This window comes from Podarcis tiliguerta, assembly GCF_965153285.1.
Source record: "Podarcis tiliguerta genome assembly, chromosome: 4".
Classification (NCBI taxonomy): Eukaryota; Metazoa; Chordata; class Lepidosauria; order Squamata; family Lacertidae; genus Podarcis; species Podarcis tiliguerta.
The window spans coordinates 91,808,227-91,831,526 of record NC_139537.1 but is presented as its reverse complement, the minus strand read 5'-3'; the positions used below and the strand labels follow the sequence as shown (position 1 = coordinate 91,831,526).

Genomic DNA, 23,300 nt, shown 5'->3' with positions numbered 1-23,300 from the left:
GCGGGACTATAACATTTATGCCCTGCTTGTAAACTTCCTAGAAACTTGTCGCTGGTTGAGACCAGATTGCTAGACTACATGGAGCCTTGGTTTGATTCCATAGGCTTATAATGCCGTTCTCAGAAAAGAAGAGCCAATTCACACTACATCAGTTATCCTGTTTATTGCGTGTACACCATTGTTTGCAGTGACAAACACAACAAAGTGTAAAAGGGAGCTTATTCGGCATATATGGGGAGCCACAGCCAAATGCTCTCATTTTTTCAAAGCATCTCCCCATCAACCTGAGCTGCTTTGAAAACACAAGAGTTGATAACAAGGAAAGGAGAGGCAAGGGTACCGAAGGATGAATGTATTTAGGCTTCACTCCAGTTGCAGATGCAGACTGACAGGCTTATCAAAAGGCTTCATAGGAAAAGTGGGTTATGAGAAGGGATTTGAAGGAAGAGAGAGAGAGAGTTGGTGGTCTGGGAGGGACTTGCAGGCATTAACTGTAATAATAAGTAAACATGTAACGTCTATCTGTGTCTTACAGAAAACTAGCAGTCATGTACAGCTTGGGGTTGTGCATAATCCTGCATCGAAAATAACTGAAGATAACACTGTCATTGCAAGGGCAATCTTGGCAGCTTTTCTAACGCAGAAAAACGCTAGTCTGAAAAACTTCCTCGCTCGGATTCTAAAAGAGGACACGGCAAGATCTCTCGCTACGGGAACTAAAATCAAGACACTTCTTGTTCCGGTTAGTAGTTTTATACTCCCTTTACTCTCTTCGCATTTGCTGAACGTACAAGACGGCGAAGTAATTTTAAAGGAGGGCCCTCCTCAGTTGGTGCCGTTGCACTGTGAATTCAAGGAGAAACTGATTTAAGTGTTTGGAAGTGCTGTTGCCAGGCTGGATTTGACACCCAGTCTCTCTTTGGGGGAGATGTTTTAGCTTTTCTGACCTGGGAGACATCCTGTTACTTTTCTGTTCTAGGGCATGAATAACGATGCGTTTGAGAAGAAGTACAACACGATAGGCGTCGATGTGATTCAGGCTCACCAGGTGTTTTGTCGGGAGGTTCTTAAGCTGCTTCCTGGACAAATGGCTGTTGTTAGTAATGGCAGGGTAAGGAAACAAGTAAACTCATTGGTAGGACAAACTTCACTCAGCTTATCAAGAAAGCCCAGCTCTTGCTCTTTTTTTCATCTCACTGGCATCTTCTTATCCACCATTCCAAACCAGCAGTAGGGAACCTCTGGTTGTGGGCCTCATTTGGCACATAGTTTTACCTGCGAGGTCCTAATCTTCCCCAAACCAGGCCCGCATGCCCTACACCTGATGTCATATATAAGGGTTTGCAGGAAGGTATAGATCTGGCTCCTTTCTGTAAGCAGACACTGCTGAACGGCTGATGGTTGGCATCTGCAAACCTCTGAGCCTTTTCTCACAGAGTTTCATTGCAAATCACCCAAAGGACAGCATTTCTCCTGGTGTCCCAGTTGCGTTATTGAAACGTCCTGCAGGGGTTGAGGGAGGTCAGGATTCAGGCTGCTGGCTGGATCCATTTCCCCACCCAGACACATTATACTTGGGCTTGGGGTCCTATTTATTTATAGAATTTATATACCGCCCTATACCCAGAGGTCTCAGAGCGGTTCACAGAACAAGGTCAACATAAAAACCACAATATATGTAATCAAAATAAAAACAACAACCGAATAACACCCCCCTCCAAAAAAAGAGCCACATTTTAAAAAGGCATAGGATGTCAATCAGATCAACCAAAGGCCTGGTTAAAAAGGAACAATTTTGCCTGGGGCTTAAACTTTGCTGGTGAGAGCACTGCACAGACAGGGAGCCACTGCAGAGAAGGCCCTTTCTCGTGTTGCCACCTTCTGGACCTCTCGGGGAGGAGGCACACAAAGAACGGCTTGAATGGGTCTTCGCCACTCCAGCTAAGCCCTTCATCTGAATGAAGCTAGCCAGGTGACTGGGAATGGCCGCTGGGATCACATAACACTGGTCCTGAGAGATCTGCACTGGTTCCCAGTACGTTTCCAAGCACAATTCAAAGTGTTGGTGCTGACCTTTAAAGCCCTAAACGACCTTGATCCTGTATACCTGAAGGAGCGTCTCCACCCCCATCGTTCTGCCCGGACACTGAGATCCAGCGACGAGGGCCTTCTGGCTGTTCCCTCATTGCGAGAAGTGAGGTTACAGGGAACCAGGCAGAGGGCCTTCTCGGTAGTGGTGCCCGCCCTGTGGAACGCCCTCCCATTAGATGTGAAGGATATAAGCATCTATCTTGTCTTTAAAAGACATCTGAAGGCAGCCCTGTTTAAGGAAGTTTTTAATATTTAATGCTGTATTGTTTTTAACACTTGATTGGGAGTTGCCCAGAGTGGCTGGGGAAACTCGGCTGGATGGGCGGGGTATAAGTAATTTTTTTTTATTATTATTATTATTATTATTAGTTCATCCGGTCTCAGCACCCAATGGTATATAAAAAACCGAAGCTGCTGGCACAGCACCATTTACTTCTGACTTCCTTGCCTCTTCGCAGGGAAGTGATACAATTGTATACTCACCTAGGATTCATCAGGTCTAAGAAGGTGGTGACCTTGACAGGTCAGCGATCATGTAATAAATGCAGCCACCATCTACAGTGAGACTCTGAACCAGTTTGGTTGTCCAGAATGGAAATATTTCCATGCCTGAGTGTGGAGTGGGCCTGCACAGAGTATTGGTGAACCGCCTAGCTGCCAAGGCAGCCCTGTGTGCTCTTGCCTCTGGATCAAGGGATCCTACCCCATGGCTGATGATGCTCCAGCACATTACACTAAAGGCCCAGAAGGGGGCAAGGGGAAAGAAGCACCAGTGCCATTGTCACTCTCATTTTGTCATCCAGACACGATATGAAAGAGTACATGCAAAATGCACAGAATATATCACACAAGTACTTTGAGCTTCACTGGCAGCTAGGCTTGTTCTAGGTGCAGATGCTGGTTTGAAGCCTTGAAAAGCAAAATGTAGCATTCCTCCCCCGTCCCCACCAATGTCTTAATTTGTTTGTAACAGATAATAGGCCCTCTACGTGAAAATGAACTGACCGCAGAAGACTTTGACTTGTTGGAGCAAGTAACGCTAAGTAAGGCAACAGCCAAGGTCAAAGCCCTGGTCAAGGAAATGGGTGTTGGCGGTAAACGGTAATATTTCATTCAATTTTTTTTATATTAAAATATTTTTGTGGGGTTCTCTTGGATTGTAGCTAGAGCTTTCCTCACTAGCCAAGGCAATGTGACTTTGGGCGTTCACTCCTTTAGATCCAAATCAATTTGAAAGTTTGCATTTGAGTTTTAACGTCTTTTGAAAGCCTTCAGAATGTTATGGTGACACTTCCTGGTATATATTTTAGAGGGTAAATATAGCTGATTGTTTGCCTTGAAGGAAAAAAACCTTTTCTTCTTTTCTTTAGCGGCAGTAATTTAGCAATGAAAGTGAGCGCGCTTCTTTCTTCCTTGCCTAAAAGTGATGTCCGCCGAGATATTGCCTTTCTCAAAGAGAAGCACAGGTAAGAAGCCTCTAAATTGTTGCGTGTTAGTTTTTGCCACAGTGCATTCGTCGTTGTGAAATCTGTGTGATACGTAAGATGTTTCAATACTTAATGAAACGTTTTCTAGCACTTGATTTATTATGTGTACAGGCAATGAACAATCCACACATATACCCAAGAACAGAACTTGGTCTAAAAACTTGCTAAGACCATAGGTGATTTAATTGTTCAGAGCTGAAAATAAATGTTATTGATGCTGCTTTTAGCATTCATTTATCTCTGCTGATCAGGCATGTGTGGATAGGCTCACATGGTCAAAACCCCAAAGACAGTGCACAGGAATGGGGGGGTATCAGCAGAGCCCTGAGGTTTGCAGAAGTACATAAAAACTGGTGGTAACATAGACCTCAAGGGGGACTCCCCCCCTCCCTGCAAAAAAATAATCATCAGAGTCCATGAAATGCTGACTAACTATTGGCAGGGGAATTGGATGGGAGGGGGAATGAAGGACAGGATCGCAGACTGCGCAAAACACTAAAACAGGAACACTTCAAGCTGCAACATTTTGTTGTGGGTTTCACTTGATGTATTTAATAAAGGTTCTGATAACACATCAGTCAGAACTCCTATGAAGCCTGGCTTTTAGAAATGGATAAACTGCTACATTCTGACATGCCTTAATGACTGGAGTTTGGGGGATTTCTCTGTTGTTTTGTAATTATTAATTATGTGTGTGGCAACTGAGATTAAGTCACTTTCTTTAGTTTGTCCAAAATTCTTCAGTTCGGAAACCTGTTTATATTGTGGTTCTGCTTTTAAGTCATATCCCATCACTTCCAGAAATACTTTAAAAGTCTTTTTTCCTGTGCTTTGTAATTGCTTGATGTAAACCTCCACTTGACACAATATTTTTCTCTGGAGGTAGTTCATGCTGTGTCTTATGAAGCAATGAGATATCTGTTGAACCAGAGCATGCTTTCTAAAAATACAAAAGGGTTATATTATAAAATTCCAGTGTATGCCCTCCCTACAAATCATATTTGTCCTTTTATATACCTTGCTCAACACTGGGTGTGTTTACTCCCCACAGTGTACTAAAGGTAGATCCAGAGCAGAAAAGCGAACCCTTCTTTGACGTTGTTGGCATTGTAGACCCGTTGTCGAGAGAAGCACAGAAGCTGTCACATTTACTGATTGTAAGATCATATTGATTTCTTGTATGCAATTCCAGCTTTGTGATTTAGTTAAGACCTGTGTAGAATGCTGGGGAGAGAGAGAACAAATCAGCTTCCAATCCTCATTTGACCATGAAATTTACTGGGTGACTTTGGGCCACTTCTCTCTTTTATGCCAACCTCCTTCATAAGATGATTATGTATATATGTACGTTTCCGAGCACAATTCAGAGTGTTGGTGCAGACCTTTAAAGCCCTAAACGGCCTTGGTCCTGTATACCTGAAGGCGTGTCTCCACCCCCATCGTTCTGCCCGGACACTGAGGTCCAGCTCCAAGGGCCTTCTGGCGGTTCTCTCACTGCGAGAAGTGAGGTTACAGGGAACCAGGCTGAGGGCCTTCTTGGTAGTGGCACCTGCCCTGTGGAATGCCCTCCCAGCTGATGTCAAGGCAATAAACAACTCTCTGACTTTTAGAAGACATCTGAAGGCAGCCCTGTTTAAGGAAGTTTTTAATGTTTGATGTTTTATTGTGTTTTTAATATTCTGTTGAGATCTGCTCAGAGTGGCTGGGGAAACCCAGCCAGATGGGCAGGGTATAAATGTTGTTGTTGTTGTTGTTGTTGTTGTTGTTGTTGTTATATGTAGCATGGGGGAATATTCAATTTGAGGTGGATTTAGGGCAATGCAACCACTTCTGTTGTACTTGGGTATGGTGTGAGAAGTTGCAAACAAATAAATTTATATGTACGATGAAAGTGTCTGGAATTACTATTTTGCCCCATGCAAATTGCTGTGCTTAATTCTGGATAGGGCAAAATCCCACACAAAACAATTTCGTTAATACGAGAATTGTTTCTGTTAGTTCCTTGGTCAGGTTGTCAACATGAAACTGAGGCTGTTTATGAACTGTAGATTCAAGCTGTCAGAGGCGCCTTTGAAAAGGTAAGTAGCACGTGAAAGTTTATTAATGAAATGTGCCCCATAATATGGTTCCCACTTAGAAGTAGTTGCCTTGCCTAATGACTTTACTCATTAGGCAGTGAGTATTCCACAATCTTCTGCTAGTCTCAATTACGTCTTCCCACTCTGCTGCTTCTCGATTGCAACTTTCCTTCTCTCCAAATCTTCGTTTCGTTCTGTTTGGAATTACTGTGAGTAATTTTGCAAGTATTGCCACAAATACTTGATCTTCCAGTCCTTTCATGCACCCAGGCATTAACACCCACTTCCTGCTTCTCTGAATTCTTAAATAAATGTGCACATTGGTTGACTGCACTCTGTTAGAAACATGCTTAGCATAAATGCAGCAACTCGTCGCTCGGTGCTGGTGCTTATAAAACATTAGTGGGTATTAATGCAGAAAAATGGCCCTTTAAGCAAAGTATATCCTCATAGAAAGAGAGCTTATAATTGTAATCACTTTATAATTGGAATCGCTTATCGGAGCTCATCATATTACCATTTATTTATCATTTTTGCTGTATTTGCTTTCTGCCGTGTAACCAACAGCCAGGAAGCCCTTTCCTTTTGCCAAAATAATTAGATCATTTGTTACAATATTATGAGTTTTCTGTGACTTGTATTTGCTTTCTCCCAGGCATAAAATGGGTTCTGGGCAGGAAAATTAATCATTGTGTGCCTCATGTTTTTGAAGGGCTTGTTCACTTGCCCTATATAATAGGGCTGTCGCATTCAGCTGGCTAATGCTGGCGTCCTGAGTTGCGTGTTCTGTTTTTCAAAGGGCTGGTAACACCGGCCGCCTTCTTGGCACGTGTTGACAGTGAAGAGAATGTGTTTGTTGAGGGCTCGGCTGGTAATTGTGGCACAGGAATCCGACCTGAGCTAGAAGAACTATAAAGCCTGTGGAAATTAAAAATAAAGAACGGGTGCCAAAGATCTCCTACACTGTCTTGTCGCGTGTGGATTAGCTGCTTCAAAAATAGCAGCATTTGCGTGCTCGGCAATGATGAATGTATAAAATAGGATCAGAGGATTCGAAGGTGTTTTAAAAAAGTTGTTATGCAAACTTTTCAGTTGCATCTTGCCCTTCCTTTTCTGCTCTTTTCCCTTTAATACTGACATTTGTATCCTTGCCGTAGTTTTTATCGTTTTGTTCTGGAGCCCGAACTTGTTTCAGGGGCTAGTGGTTCCTTTCCTCTTGCACCGGGAGCAAACTTCTTTGAAATGCCAGAATCCCCTCTCCTGACCCTCAACATGATAACTCCAGAAAGCTGGCTGGTTGAAGCGGTGAACAGTTCTTACGACCTTGATAACATTTATTTGAAAGACGTAAGTACTGTTTTCTAAATGTACGCGTAGGAATTGCACAAATGCATGACTGACAAATTAATAATTCTCCCCTCCCTTTACAAAAACATTCAGGATTTGTGTTTTCTTTAGGACTTGCAGACCAAAAATGCCTCAAGAAAAATAACATGATAAATGTTTGCCCTGTTTCAGATACATTTACTTACAATCAGATAGATAAATCAGGTAGATTTAGTGACAAAAGAAGTTTTTTGAATGTGTACTAAGCATGAAACCAAGAAGGAGCGGATGTGATAACTTGATGTGTGAATGTTTTTAAATAGTGAATTGTTCTATTTTCAGAGTTCTTTACAGCATACCTAAAGGTTTGCAGTTGCACTGTATGAATTTACTGTGTAAATTCTGGGCCTGTTTTTCTATAGCTCATCATAGACTTAATGGATCCAAATGGTTTCCAGAGAGTGGTAGGGGATGCTTTATCCCATGTTGATGGCCTTTCAGCTGATTCCCTGGTGGCCCGCTGGAATGTGGAGTTAACCAGGGCTATTGACTGTTTGGCTCCGAAGCGCCCTCTCCGATTGCATGGAGCCCGGACAGCCCCGTGGTTTTCCACGGATCTGAGGGCAATGAAACAATCGTTGAGACGGCTAGAGCGCCGGTGGCGGAGGACCCATTCTGAAGCTGACCGGACACAGGTTAGAGCTCAATGTCGAGCCTACCAAGTGGCAGTAGCGACGGCGAAGAAGACTTTCTTCACCGCCTCTATTGCATCTGCAGAAAACAGCAGCAGGAGACTTTTTCAGGTGGTCCGCAATCTAGCGGAACCACCTGCTACATCGGGGCCCAGTACGGGCCACATGATCTCCTGCAATGATTTTGCAAAGTTTTTTGCAGATAAAGTCGCTCAGATTCGGGAAGAGGTCGATGCCACCGTGGGAGCAGGGCCGGGGCGGGAGAGTGCTAGAGTCCTGTCTAGTCAAATTGCGTGGGATCAATTCCAATCTGTTACCTCCGAGGATGTGGACAGGCTGCTTGGACGAGTGAAACCAACCACCTGTCTCCTTGATCCTTGCCCATCCTGGCTTATAAAAGCTAGCTGGGAAGGGCTGGGCGATGGGCTTCGTGGGGTGGTGAATGCTTCCCTCCGTGAGGGAGTCTTCCCAGACCCGCTGAAAGAGGCGGTTATTAAACCGCTTCTTAAAAAACCATCTTTAGATGCGGCCACGATGGCCAACTATCGCCCAGTCTCAAATCTTCCATTCTTGGGCAAGGTGATTGAGCGAGTGGTGGCTGAACAACTCCAGGCACGCCTGGAAGAAGCGGACCATTTGGATCCCTTCCAGTCGGGATTCAGGCCTCATCACGGGACTGAAACTGCCTTGGTCGCACTGGTTGATGATCTCCGGCGGGCTAGGGACAAAGGTGAGAGCTGTTTCCTAGTTCTGCTGGATCTCTCAGCGGCGTTTGATACCATCGACCATAACATCCTTCTGGACCGTCTTGAGGGGCTGGGAGCTGGGGGTACTGTCATACAGTGGTTCCGCTCCTTCCTCCTGGGCCGTGTTCAGAAAGTTGTGGTGGGGGATGAGTGTTCAGACCCCTGGGCTCTCACTTGTGGGGTGCCTCAGGGTTCCGTCCTCTCCCCCATGCTTTTTAACATCTATATGCAGCCACTGGGAGAGATCATCAGGAGGTTTGGGCTGGGTGTTCATCAGTATGCGGATGATACCCAGCTCTACCTCTCTTTCAAATCAGAACCAGTGAAGGCGGTGACGGTCCTGTGTGAGTGTCTGGAGGCGGTTGGAGGATGGATGGCGGCAAACAGATTGAGATTGAATCCTGACAAGACAGAAGTACTGTTTCTGGGGGACAGGAGGCGGGCAGGTGTGGAGGATTCCCTGGTCCTGAATGGGGTAACTGTGCCCCTGAAGGACCAGGTGCGCAGCCTGGGAGTCATTTTGGACTCACAGCTGTCCATGGAGGCACAGGTTAAATCCGTGTCCAGGGCAGCTGTGTACCAGCTCCATCTGGTACGTAGGCTGAGATCCTATCTGCCCACGGACTGCCTTGCCAGAGTGGTGCATGCTCTGGTTATCTCCCGCTTGGACTACTGCAATGCGCTCTACGTGGGGCTACCTTTGAAGGTGACCCGGAAACTACAACTAATCCAGAATGCAGCGGCCAGACTGGTGACTGGGAGCAGCCGCCGAGACCATATAACACCGGTCTTGAAAGACCTACATTGGCTCCCAGTACGTTTCCGAGCACAATTCAAAGTGTTGGTGCTGACCTTTAAAGCCCTAAACGGCCTCGGTCCAGTATACCTGAAGGAGCGTCTCCACCCCCATCGCTCTACCCGGACACTGAGGTCCAGCACCGAGGGCCTTCTGGCGGTTCCCTCACTGCGAGAAGCCAAGTTACAGGGAACCAGGCAGAGCGCCTTCTCGGTAGTGGCGCCCTCCCTGTGGAACGCCCTCCCACCAGATGTCAAAGAGAACAACAACTACCAGACTTTTAGAAGACATCTGAAGGCAGCCCTGTTTAGGGAAGCTTTTAATGTTTGATGTATCACAATATTTTATTATTCTTTTGGAAGCCGCCCAGAGTGGCTGGGGAAACCCAGCCAGATGGGCGGGGTATAAATAATAAATTATTATTATTATATTATTATTTTTGGTACACTTGCCTGACAGTATAAGAAGTTTTGTATTGGTGGTAGAACGAGTTGGTGGCAATAAACCAGGAGTCGTGCTGAGTTACACACATTTATGTATTTTGCCTCTCCTGATATTACAAAGAACATTGCTTTGTTTCCATTATTTTGGTGTGGGTTTATTTTTGCCTAAGGATGAGTATTTTTGTATTGAATAAATTTGTAAAGTACCGTAGCTTCCTCATGCTAACTGTCTAGCCACTCTGCTGACACTAATGGCTAACAAGCTTAGATATGTGCAAATACTTGGACTAGCTTAGGGCCCCACCAAAATGAAAACGTGACAGGGGATTTTGGATTAATCACTTTTTAGGCAGGGTCCATCTAGGTCTAAAACAATAAAGCTAACATTTTCTATCTGGGAACCCTGAAGAACATGGAGTCAGCCCTGTTGGCCAATTCATTTTTAATATATTTGGACGAAGAGTAGTAAATAAGGAAAGCTACCGCTGAAATTTGCTGTGTTGGCATACAGTGCCAAAAAGCAGTAGAGGAATGGCCCTTATCTCAGTAGTAAAAGTTTCCTAGCATCTCCAGGTAGCATCTCCTGGTAGAGAACTCTGTCGAGAAGTCCTGAAGAGCTTCTACCAGTCAGTGTAGAGAATACTGAGCTAGATGAACCAATGGTCTGACTCAGTACAGTGGTACCTTGGTTCTCAAACTTAATCCATTTTGGAAGTCCATTCCAAAACCAAAGCCTTCCAAAACCAAGGCGTGCTTTCCCATAGAAAGTCATGCAAAACAGATTAATCCATTCCAGACTTTTAAAAACAACCCCTAAAACAGCAGTTTAACATGAATTTTACTATCTAACGAGACCATTGATCCATAAAATGAAAGCAATAATCAATGTACTGTAGTATAAAATAAATAAGGCAGTATTGTATATGATAAAAATTAAAATTACATTTTTTTCCTTACCCCCCATTGTTTGGATGGGGGGCTTTTATCCATTTCCGCAGTCACACAATCAAATCAATCAGTAGCTGAACTATGTTCCACAGTCACAAAAACAAATTAACCAAAAAAGCCTCAAAAACAAAAACGCAAAATAAATAGCAAAAACAAACCCACCAAACTTAACCCATTCCTGAAGTCCGTTTGACTTCTGAAATGTTCAAAAATCAAGACGCAGCTTCTGATTGGTGCAGGCACCTCGGAAACAATAGCTGACAGCCGCATCGAATGTTCGGCTTCTGAAAAATGTTCGAAAACCAGAACACTTCCAGGTTTTCCCTGTTTGGGAACCAAGGCGTTTGAGAACCAAGGTACCAATGTATACAGCGGCACCCCATGTTCCCAGCTTCTTAAGAGAAGCAAACTCCCTAAAAGAAGCATGATGAATTCTGGGTAAAAAACTGAATGTCAGTTGAAATCGCAGCTGCTGCAAAATTAATTAATTCTTGGACAGCTGGGGGAAGGGACCCTTTCCCCCTCCTTCTGCCTTATTAGAAAGGACAGAGCTTAAATACAGTGGAAGCAAGGCTGAATCAGATCTAATGCCTTCAGTAAGACTGAGCCTTCTGCGCAGGTCCATAGCCAAAACGTTTGACTATCCGTATATGCCTCCCACTTCCTAATTTCTGGAATTCTAAACCAATGAAATTGTGCATTTTCACAGGTTGAGAGTGTTGTTTCAGCAGAGTATGAGCTGGAGTATTTGTTGCTTGAAGGACATTGTTTTGATGTAGCCACTAGACAGCCAACTCACGGACTGCAGTTCACTTTGGGAACTAGGAAAAATCCTGTTAAAGTTGATACCATTGTGATGGCCAATCTGGTAGGTTCTGGCTAAGCCTGGCGATGGAATACTTTATTTGACCAAATGCTTATTATTGCCCACCTAAACACAGCTGGCCCATTATTATTTGGTTCTTTTATTCTTTTGGGCCCAGAAATGATGGTTAATTATAACGGTACATATGGCTGTTTCAGACAAGCTGAAGATTTTGCTTCGGCTTTTGACTTACTACAGCTTAGTGTTGCATCTGAACACGAACAGACTGCTGTTAATCTTAACTATGGTTTATTAAAACAAGCCAACTTCCTAACATGGTTATGTCATGTTTTTGTGAGCTATAGTTTAAGTATGACCACAGTTTAGGATATAGATCCTGCATTGCAGTGGATGGCCCTTGGTGTCCCTTCGAACTCTGCAATTCTGTGATCCTATGACCCAACACTAAACCGTTTAATAAAAAATGGAATGGAAGCTTCTAATCTTCTATTTGTGGTTGCAGCAGCAGATTTTTTTTAAGGGGTCAGGGATTTCATGAACTTGAGTTTCCTACAGACTCATTCTACATGCAAATACAGGGGCAATAGCAGAAAAATGCTATTTTCAGGTCACTGTCCCATGATAGTATGTAGGATGTGGTGTCATGAGTAGAATTTTCCCAGAGGTTCTAAGTCAGGCATGGCCAAACTTGGCCCTCCAGATGTTTTGGGACTGCAATTCCCATCACCCCTGACCACTGGTCCTGTTAGCTACGGATGATGGGAGTTGTAGTCCCAAAACATCTGGAGGGCCAAGTTTGGCCATGCCTGTTCTAAGTGATCTTTACAGTTCTATAAAGGGGCCATGATTAATGTTAACACTGCTTTATTTAAAACAAACCAGCTTGATCAACCATAGTCTGAAGTTGGCTTGTTCCAAAAACTATAACCGCTGGTTGTCAGATTTAGACAATGTGACTGGCTGCAGGCAACTAAAATAGAAGTGAGCTTTCAAACTCTGCTTCCGGGACTACAGTTGGGGAAGAAGAACAGGCAAATCTGGGGGCAGGCTAGGCTTTGTAGAACACAGCCACTGTTTACAAAGAAAGTGTTCCACCCTCCTGCTTTCAAAGCAATATTTTCATTTTGTTTTGTTTCTCCCCCTTGTAGGGTTATTTTCAGTTGAAAGCAAATCCAGGTGCTTGGATTTTGAGACTACGTGAAGGAAGATCCGAAGAAATCTACCAAATATATAGGTAAGTCATAACATGACATTTGCTAATGGTGTGGCGGTCACTGGAACTACTGCAGAGAAACATTCAGGCGGCAGCTAAAAAAGCCAATGCAATGCTGGGCTGCATCAATAGGAGTATAGCATCTAGATCAAGGGAAGTAATAGTGCCACTGTATTCTGCTCTGGTCAGACCTCACCTGGAGTACTGTGTCCAGTTCTGGGCACCACAGTTCAAGAAGGACACTGACAAACTGGAACGTGTCCAGAGGAGGGCAACCAAAATGGTCAAAGGCCTGGAAACGATGCCTTATGAGGAACGGCTAAGGGAGCTGGGCATGTTTAGCCTGGAGAAGAGGAGGTTAAGGGGTGATATGATAGCCATGCTCAAATATATAAAAGGATGTCACATAGAGGAGGGAGAAAGGTTGTTTTCTGCTGCTCCAGAGAAGCAGACACGGAGCAATGGATCCAAACTACAAGAAAGAAGATTCCACCTAAACATTAGGAAGAACTTCCTGACAGTAAGAGCTGTTTGACAGTGGAATTTGCTGCCAAGGAGTGTGGTGGAGTCTCCTTCTTTGGAGGTCTTTAAGCAGAGGCTTGACAACCATATGTCAGGAGTGCTCTGATGGTGTTTCCTGCTTGGCAGGGGGTTGGACTCGATGGCCCTTGTGGTCTCTTCCAACTCTATGATTCTATGATTCTAACACAACTCTGTTCATTCTACTGTTTGCAACAGCACAGTCTGACTAGGTCTTTCGCTCCTTGCATCTTCTGAAGGAATGATGTTCACCAAACCGTCCTGGTTCAAAGAGAAGCCTTTGGAAGAATTCACATTCTTCTCACTTCATCTGAATTGGGAATTTGGCAGTCTTAACAGTACAGTCCCAGGCTACAAGACTTAGGAATGTTACATGAGTACAGTGTCTTACTGCAAAAAGGTTTAAAATCACAGGAATAAAAATTCTGTAACGGGTATAAACAGGGAGTTTAACATCCTTAGCATCCTCGTTTTTTAAAATAAGGAAAGATAATTTCAGAAATGGGGTAAATTAAAAGAAGCAAACATATGCAGATTTGCTTACTCATTTATTTTATGTTGCAGAGTTCAGCTTTTCTTGGTACAGAATTTGGGCTTATTATTTAAAGCACATGCATAACCACCGTGCAATTGACAAAGAAGGGCACTAAATCCGCTAGAATTTGTTGGAATTAAACATAACAGTAGGTTGGTTTCTGGATGCACTAAACGATCTGTTCTTTAAAAAAGAAATACATTGGTATTCAGGTTACTAACCTACTCCTTGAAATTATTCTTTTTTTAAAAAAAGCTCCTTTGCTATTTAGACATTTACGGTGACACTATTCATGATGGCGATCATCGTTTTGAAGCAGCTGCACCTGTAAAGCAGAATTTCTTATGCAGTGCAGCTATGGATGACGCCAGATCTAAATTTGGCATCTCTCAAGTGACAAGATTTCAGTCTAATTATTATGATTCATTTGCAGTTCAATCCAGTGCTTCTCTATTTATAGTGCTGTCAGCCACTGCAGGGCTTGGATCAGGAACCCTGCAGGTCAGAGACAGGTTTGCTGCTGCCTGCACCATTTGGGCTGCTGAACTCCAGAAATGCTGGTGATCTGGGAATATTTGACAAATGAAGCAGAACTCTTTCAAACAATGGCTTCAGCTGAGAGGGTAGATGGTTATCAAAGAATTCTGTGTTTGAGGGGGGATTACAAGAACATTTAGAGACTAAATTGCTCATTCTTTAAATTGATATCCCTACATATGTAAATTTGTTCCTTATTATTGTCCTGTCTTGGGCAAGTCAATTGGCACTTTTGTAAAAATCAAAATCAAAATCAAAACAACTTTTGGGGTTTCCTGGTTTATACTTTGTGAAATATGGCAACCCTATTATTGTTGTTTAAATCTTGACCCTGTCTATTGATAGCTTTTTATTGTTTTGTACATTTGTACTAGAAGAGTAGGAGAAAAATGCTCTAATAATGAAAGACTGCAAATATGTGTCTACTCAGAAGTAAGTTCCACTGTGTTCAATGGGTCTTACTTTCAGGTAATTGTATGAAGGATGCTGGCTTGGAAAATAAAATAAAGCAATAAACTGGGGTTTCTGAAATCCAGATTCTGAGCAATTTATCTTAAAGCTGGGAAGGTTTCCTGAAATATGTGTTGATATTACATTAATCAAGAGACGTGGGTGGTGTTGTGTTTCATCTCTCATTTCAGCCCCAAGCTTCTTAATGGATTTTTAAAATAAGTGAACCTGCCATTGTTTAAAAGATGTTTAAAAATAAGCGAACCCTTTGACAGTGATACTCTGTAATCAAGCAACACTCCTTCCCAAAAGTAATGCAGCTCTCTTAAGCTCAGTGTTATAAATGATTGAACATTTAAAAAGATTTTAGAAGGAGATACCACATTGTTGTTATCAAATTGAAGGCTGTACAAATAATATGAATTCATGAATTAATAATAATAATAAAAATTTTTATTTATACCCCGCCCTCCCCAGCCAAGGCCAGGCTCAGGGCAGCTAACAACCAATAATAAAAATGAGTTGAATGAGTAGAACTTAAAAACAAGATTAAAATACAACATGAAAACATTAAAATGCAGCCTCATAAAAGGAGGAGAAAGGAACCCGGACTGAAATGGATCTGAAGCCGATGTTTCCTCCAGAAACCAACCAAGCTGTTCAGCAACCGCTCTCTCAATTACCTTACCCAGATATGGAAGATTTGAAACTGGGCGGTAATTGGATAGGTCTAAAGGATCTAGTGAAGTTTTCTTTAAGAGCGGACGCACCACAGCTTCCTGCAGTTCCCCTGGGAATGTCCCCGTGCCAAGGGACAAATTGATAATTTCAACCAGGGATTGAAGTCATGGGGGGTATTTTTTGTCTCCTTTTGTTACCACACCCGGGACCCCAGCTGCATTTGATGACATGGGTGTTTACCTTCAGTGCTGTTTGTCAAACTGATCATTTTGCACTGACATTTGACTACCTAAGGAACAAAATAAAAATGGCTGCTTAAACTGAAGGAACACCAGGATCTTAGGTCATTTGGACATTTGAGCTGGCTACCTGGGTCCTTTCTGTACAATAGAAAGAGCCACGACTTTAGCCTGTGCATTCCTTCCTATCCTTGTCATAGCCACAAGTAAGGGTTTCCATTTTTACTTAACCACAGCTTGTTGCATTGTCTCAACAAAGAAATTATATTATTGATTGATTGAATTTATATACCATCCTATACCTGGAGGTCTCAGGGCAGTTCACAGGATAAAATAAAAATATAAAACCACAATATATATAATCAAAATAAAAACAACAACCCAATAACACCCCAAAGAAATAAAAGACCACATTCTAAAAGGGCATAGGATGTCAATCAGCTCAACCAAAGGCCTGGTTAAAAACGAACAATTTTGCCTGGTGCCTAAAGATATATAATGAAGGCGCCAGGCAAACTTCTCTGGAGAGAATGTTTTTGTTTTGCTATGTTGTTGTTGTTGTTTGAATTTATATACTGCCCTATACCTGGAGGTCTCAGGATGGTTCACAGAACAAAATCAAAATATAAAACCACAAAATATATAATCAAAATTATAGTTTGTTACTATGCTATTGTTTTTGCTGTGTTATGAAATTGTTTTGTAGTGTTTGCTTGAAATGCATCCTGTTACTATGTTTTAAGCTACTTTGAATATGGTTGTGTGTGTGTGGAAAAGCCACATGCAAATAAAATGAATGAATTCCAGGTGCAGTGGTTAGGAATTCTTGTCTGTTCCTTTCCCTATAGAACTATAAATCTTGGTTTGGCAACTAAGCAAACTAGCCATACAGAACTATAAATCTTGGTTTGGCAACTAAGCAAACTAACCATATTGGAATATCTACATATTGGGGAGCAAACAAACAAAATGCTGTCTGTTTATGTTTGTCCGGTCTGCAGCTTGTCTTGCTTCCTAAAACAGAGTGACATTGGATACAATTGCCAATAGATTACAACAACAAGAGAAGTTGCCTTTATTGTAAGAAGTATTTCTGGCTGTTAGTCAATGTCTTAAAGCTGGTTTTGACATCTTCTTTTGCGGTGTGTCTGTTGGTGATATTCTAGACATGCTTGCCTTAGGAAGAATCATTCTGAAGGCTTGCTGAGAAGGGCCCAGATATTTGCAAGAGATTACCAGATAGTTTTTGGCTTCTTTTCTAAGAATGCCTTAAGCGGAGTGGGGGCTCTACTGAAGCTGAATCAGTAAGTTGTCTTTTGTGCAAGCAGCCAGTCTTTTGCATGCAGAGATACTCGAGGGGAGAGATTGGTATTGGCAACAAGGCTTCAGAGACTTGGCAACAGGAGTTTTCCAAATAGCCACTTTTTGCTTTTCAGTGTGATTAGGATTATTCATTCAATGAAGGTACAACTGCATATTTTGCATTTAGAATTAGCTTTTAAAGACGCTGAGCCTGTAGCTTGTGGAGAACTGATAGCTCAAGCATGGGTTTTCGTGCCAGGTGGCCTCCAGTAGATAGACTTTAGCTCTGGAACTCAGCTGTTGAGCATAATAGCACCGTATTGATTTATGCTTTGTTGAACCAACTTGCTTGCTAAATTGATATGACCTTCCTCCAAAATTTATCCTTCCGCCAGCAGCCTCTGCTGGAAGCATATAAATGTGGAAAACTTCCTAAATTAGTAAGCTGGTACAAACCATGCTGTGAACAGGCAGTTTTCATTCTCATCTGAGCAAAACATTCTACTTCTTTATGTTGTGATTAAAAAAGAAGTGGGTTTTTTCCTAATCTGAAGTTAAAATAACTTAACTTTTCCCTCCTCCTAGGCATGAAGGAACTGATTCTTCTGAAGTTTCAGAAGAGGTTGTTGTGGTACTAAATAGTTTCAGCAGCAAAATCATTAGAGTCCAGGTATGTATGCTACTAAAAACTTATGGGAACAATTTTATGTTTCATTTCTTTCTTTTCTGTGAAGTTAGTTTGGCATGGAACTTAGTACAGTCGTACCTTGGAAGTTGAACGGAATCCGTTCCAGAAGTCCATTTGACACCCAAAACATTTGGAAACCAAAGTGCGGCTTCTGATTGGCTGCACAAAGCTCCTGCAGCCAATTGGAAGCCGCGGAAGCCCCATCGGACATCTGGGTTCCAAATAGGTTTGCAAACCAGAACAGTCACTTCCAGGTTTGCAGTGTTCAGGAGCCAAAACATTCGAGAACTGAGCTGTTTGAAAACCAAAGTACAAGTGTAATGGTGCCTGGTGGGTGCTGTGTGCTGACAACTCAATTTGTTCTCATGTGTAGGTGCAGAAAAAACCTGATGAAATTCATGAAAGCCTCTTGAGTGATGGGGCAGCGGAAGAAGAGGAAGATTTCATGATTAGGTAAACTGGCTTGTTTGCATTCGGGCAAACCAGCACATTTGATTTCCCTTTTTGGGAAGAAACTTAGAAGAAACTGATGGAGTTGTTAGGAACAACTGATGCAGAAAGTTTATTCACTGTGGACATTATTTGGGGCATTTATTACTCCATTTTGCAGGCTCCCAGAACAAGTAGCAAAGATTTTTGAATGGGCAGAATGATAACACAGGGACATTAAAATGAGCAGAGCAGCCAGAGTGTATTACTTCCAGCCAGACTAGGAAAGAAAGAACAGTTTTAAAATGTGAAGATTTAAAAAGAGAGCCAAGGTGCTAGAGGTAGTTAGGATTGGGGCAGGAGAACGAGGTTCAAATTGCCACCTGGCCATGAACTTCACTGAGTGGCCTTGGGCAGTCACAACCTCTCAGCCAAACCTACCTCACATGGTTTTTTGTGAGGGTGCCTTGGAGGAAAGAAGGGATAAAAACATATTCAATAAAATTAAAAAGTCCTGGACAAATAATAAATTTCTTCACATGGTACTGAAAATACGTTAAATTCAGCAGCAGCCGAGTCCTCCCCTGGTGATATTATTGCATGGTTTGGGCAACACGGTTTTACTTGGGGCAGTAAAACAGTGTTCAGCAGACTTCTCTGGGCTCTTGTGCCTTCCTCCTTTTTCTTCTTCTTTTGCCTTGATGTTCACTTTTAAATGCCAGCTGAATAATGCTCTTTTTGAAGTTCTACAGGAGGGACTCAAAAAGCAGAAAACGAAAAGAAAATGGATATGTTAAATATATTTTCTGTTGCTTCCGGCCATTTGTACGAACGGTTTTTAAGGTAACTGATTCTTTTCGTTGTTGTATTTTAGGATAGGATTGTGTTTTTCCTCTATTAACTTTGAAAGTGGAGTGAAGTATTTAACATGGAGCTTTTGAGTGCTGGGGGCAGGTTGTATGAGCAGTATAAGCAAGACATGTGTAGTTTAAGAGGCTTGTTACTGGATTTTTTATTTCCAGTTGTAAAGATCTCAAATATAAAGTTACCTTCCGGCATCTCTGTTGCAATGTTTTGCTGTGCATACGCTAATATGTTAACCGATAAGATTTTTTCCCCTCTCCAGAATAATGATGCTCTCAGTTCTGCGCCACACCAAGACACCGGTTAAATTTTGGTTTCTGAAAAACTATCTGTCACCAACATTTAAAGTAAGTACACTTATCTCCCTGTTAAGTTAAAAACTTTTGTGAGCCATGAAAATAATAGCAGACTCTTGTTAGCAGAAAGATGTCAGTGTTTTGAGATCACAAATCAAAACTTATATATAGTAACATCAGCATGCATTTTTCAACTTTAAAATGTGACCTTTGTCTAGATGGCCTTTGAGAGAGACATTCGTCATCATTGTCTGTGCTTTCAATTCTGTCAGGTCAATTTGTAACTTTTAAAACTCTTTCTTGAGTAAAATCCAGTTCTGAGCAGCTTTATTTCACAAAAGGTTTGGTAACTTGAAAGTGTCTCATTGCAGCTAATAAAATCTGGTTCTTCTATGATTCTTAACTATAGAGCAGGAAAGGGAGGATCAGGGCCACTTATTACATAATAGGCCGATGCCTGAACTGCAGTTTAAGATTGAGCCGTGGGATCACAAATGTTCCCTTCGGTCACAGTTAAGGGGTACATCAACATCGTAGCTAAGTGCAATTAACACTAGGCTTTTTTAAAAAAAAAGGTTTTATGTATTTTTATTTTGTACTTTTCAAGTTTATGCATTTCACTAATTTTATACATTTCACTAATTTTACAATTATTTTGACATTTCAAAACTTCCTTTCCCCTCTTTCTGCAGTTCCGTAAATTTGTTTTTAATATCTTCTGCATATCCAAATTAACTTAATTTGCTCATTTATTCATCTCTTTTAAATGTATACTCTTATGATACTGCAGGTCATTACAATAATCCTGCCAGTGTTTTTATCTGTTTATAATTTATCTGTATTCTTTTATATATATATAAAATGTTATCTTGATTTCTTCTTCTTCTGGTAAGTTTTGCTATTTCTGCATATTCCATAAGTTTTTGTATCCATTCTTCCTTTGCTGGGACTTCTGCTTCTTTCCATTTTGGGGCAAGTAACATTCTTGCCAATGTAAATAAATTTCTATACATTTAGGTAGTTCTGTCCCTATAATTCCCAAAAGAAAAGCTTCTGGGTTGTTGTTTTTACAAAGGTTATTTTAAACATCCTTTTCATGTCATTATGTATAATTTCCCAAACACTAGGCATTTCTCCTCCCCCCACATCCGCCCCACCATACTCCATATGCAGAAGTCAACCAGACAGACACCTGAATCTTATTTCAACAGTGGTGGTGACAGGAACAGTGTCTACTGCCACACCTGAGAGCAACAGGCTAACTTAAGGGATGCTGGGCAGCCACGCAGCACATTCTGTAACACCTTGGTCCCACCCATCAGCACCTGGACTATACTAATATTAGGTCGAGTCCTTCGATGATTTAGAAAGAGGAGCAATTCCAGTTGCGAATAACGGTCTTCAAATCGGAGATTGACAGCTGGCTGCCCACAGGCTAATTCCGCCCCATGCCCAATGTAGCTTTATCTGACATGCCAAAATGATCCTCGGGGACGCGGGTGGCGCTGTGGGTTAAAGCCTCAGCACCTAGGGCTTGCCGATCAAGAGGTCGGTGGTTCGAATCCCTGCGGCGGGGTGCGCTCCCGTTGTTCAGTCCCAGCGCCTGCCAACCTAGCAGTTCGAAAGCACCCCCGGGTGCAAGTAGATAAATAGGTACCGCTTTATAGCGGGAAGGTAAACGGCGTTTCCGTGCGCTGCGCTGGTGCTGGCTCGCCAGAGCAGCGATGCCACGCTGGCCACGTGACCCGGAAGTGTCTTCGGACAGCGCTGGCCCCCGGCCTCTTTGAGTGAGATGGGCGCACAACCCTAGAGTCTGTCAAGACTGGCCCGTACGGGCAGGGGTACCTTTACCTTTACCTTTAAAATGATCCTCAAGATCTGGTTAGAAAAAGAAGATGCTTTTCCACTTCTAAATAAAAGAAGCGGTAAGACTCAATGCGAACCTTATTATATTGCCCATGGAAAGACAAAATGTCATGCATCAGACTGGTTCTTGAAAGGATAATTCAGGAAGCACATTAATTCTGCTCCGTTAATTTTTGGTTAATTTTTTCAAACATTTCTTACAATAATCTTCATGTCTAACAGTTGCATTGTTTCATAATTTGACTTTCCACCTGCAATTCTACAGTGTTCTTTACTCAAACCTCACATCTAGGCAAATCTGAGGACATGTGTACCATACTTGGGAAGTATGTACTGTTAGGAGCTTGCCAAGTTTATCACAAGATGTTGACCATCTGAATGTGGGTTGGACTGTTCTCTGACTGGTGTCTGGGATGGAATGGCTGCTAAGAAGTAGGTCTTCCTTGATTTAGACATCCCCAGGGAAAATGTGAAGCTGGGAATTGTATTGGAAGTAGTGCTTGCCTCAAGTTTCCCATGTGACCTTGACAAGTTTTTTGGGCAACAGTGTGTGTGCAACTTTCTTTCTGTCTTTTTATCTTGTAGAAAGTTATCCCTCACATGGCAAACAAATACGGATTCCAGTATGAACTTGTGCAGTACAAATGGCCCCACTGGCTTCATCAACAGGCAGAAAAGCAAAGAATCATCTGGGGTTACAAAATTCTTTTTCTGGATGTTCTCTTCCCGTTGGCTGTGGACAAAATAATATTTGTTGATGCTGATCAGGTAAAAAAGTCCAGTTTTTAAGGAAGTACAGTATGCATCTAAGACTGTTCTTGGATGCATTGGTTCAGCATGTCCCTGATATGCCTGAATGTTGTGCTTCAGGCCAGAACTGCAGTTTCGCTTGGTTAAAGTTTAACCCTAGATTGTACCATTTTAGTCCATTGAGTGGGCGCATTTGAATGCTCCCTTTGATGCACATCCAGAACTAGCATATCCTGGAGAGGATTCAGAAACGTAATCCTTCTCCTGGATGAGGTTTTGTGGAAGAGCTTTTGAAAGTGCAACCCCCACTTGAGTATTGGAGTTCAGGTAAAATCTTTCCCATGTTACATTGTTGATTGCGGGCTCCCAGTTCTGTACACTTGGCAGGGAAGTCATTGCCATCAAGGATACAGCATTTGTGACACCATTTCTGATGAAAAGGTCTGCTTGTAACGTTTTCACCCCAAGTGGGCCTTGGCATTGCTAGGGTCATGCTAGGCATCCTCTTTCAACTGGGAGCTGGGATGGAACTGCATTCCATAATGGCTTTGATTCCTGTTACCTGTGCCAGAGATGTGTGTTCAACATATAGAGTATGGTAGTTCAATTCTCCGTGATGTTCTGATGAGATGGGTGAAGAAAGCTTTGAAACACTTAAAAAGCCAACTTCTCCTCTCCCCCCCCCCTTCCCCCTTCGGTCTCTGTTCAGCTTTTCCTCTTTCCCCCCTGCCCAGTTATCACAGCTGGCCTCCTTCCTCGCTTTGCTCTTTCCCAGCATTCTGCTTCCAACCTTTAATTGGCCATGCATTCCATGACGTCGTATAGAGTGTAGGCGTTACACCATCCTCTCTCTTTCTCCTACTGTTTAGATTGTAAGAAGCGACTTGAAAGAACTCCGAGATATAGATTTGAAAGGCGCACCCTATGGCTATACTCCCTTCTGTGATAGCCGTCCAGAAATGGATGGCTACCGTTTCTGGAAGTCAGGCTATTGGGCTTCACATCTTGGAAAAAGGAAATACCACATTAGGTAGGTACAACCCAATCTCTCTTCTCTGCAACCTCCTTTTTATAGTATGTAGAAATTAGTAAAAACATTTTTTATGCCAAAGTTCTCTATTGAATATTTCACTAAGCAGGATGTCCTGAAGTACATATAGACGAAGCATGGAACCTCTATGGGTTCTTTTTATGTGTTGAGACCTTATTCTGGCGTCATGTTTACCCTTCTTTTGCATTCAAAGAAATGTGACCTTAATACATTGCTCTGGAACTTGTTGTTTTTATAGTGCCTTGTATGTTGTGGATCTGAAGAGGTTCCGGAAGATTGCTGCAGGAGACAGGCTCCGAGGTCAATACCAAGCCCTTAGTAAGGATCCAGGCAGTTTATCCAACCTAGATCAGGTATGCTGCAACTAGTGGTGTATGTATGTCACAAAACTATTGTCTTGCCTGCTCTTGCTACAGTGACAGTAGC

General features: G+C 42.4%; 1 protein-coding gene across 4 annotated transcripts in view; it reads left to right on the top strand.

Moving 5' to 3' along the window:
* The window catches only part of UGGT2 (UDP-glucose glycoprotein glucosyltransferase 2), an 80,110-nt gene that overhangs the window by 52,072 nt on the left and 4,738 nt on the right, over nucleotides 1-23,300 (top strand). For 3 of the 4 annotated variants that reach the window (XR_014510069.1, XM_083435774.1, XM_083435775.1), the window contains 16 exons: nucleotides 536-742; nucleotides 980-1,111; nucleotides 3,065-3,192; nucleotides 3,462-3,557; nucleotides 4,630-4,735; nucleotides 5,577-5,656; nucleotides 6,814-7,003; nucleotides 11,317-11,475; nucleotides 12,582-12,667; nucleotides 17,516-17,600; nucleotides 17,992-18,071; nucleotides 18,792-18,890; nucleotides 19,174-19,258; nucleotides 21,659-21,841; nucleotides 22,693-22,853; nucleotides 23,113-23,227. Coding sequence is in view for 2 of the 4 variants with exons in the window: in XM_083435774.1 (XP_083291900.1) it covers nucleotides 536-742; nucleotides 980-1,111; nucleotides 3,065-3,192; nucleotides 3,462-3,557; nucleotides 4,630-4,735; nucleotides 5,577-5,656; nucleotides 6,814-7,003; nucleotides 11,317-11,475; nucleotides 12,582-12,667; nucleotides 17,516-17,600; nucleotides 17,992-18,071; nucleotides 18,792-18,890; nucleotides 19,174-19,258; nucleotides 21,659-21,841; nucleotides 22,693-22,853; nucleotides 23,113-23,227 (1,992 nt within the window). In the remaining 2 variants the exon portion in view is untranslated. The remainder of the gene's footprint in view (nucleotides 1-535; nucleotides 743-979; nucleotides 1,112-3,064; nucleotides 3,193-3,461; nucleotides 3,558-4,629; nucleotides 4,736-5,576; nucleotides 5,657-6,813; nucleotides 7,004-11,316; nucleotides 11,476-12,581; nucleotides 12,668-17,515; nucleotides 17,601-17,991; nucleotides 18,072-18,791; nucleotides 18,891-19,173; nucleotides 19,259-21,658; nucleotides 21,842-22,692; nucleotides 22,854-23,112; nucleotides 23,228-23,300) is intronic. The other variant, XR_014510070.1, reaches the window with a different exon arrangement.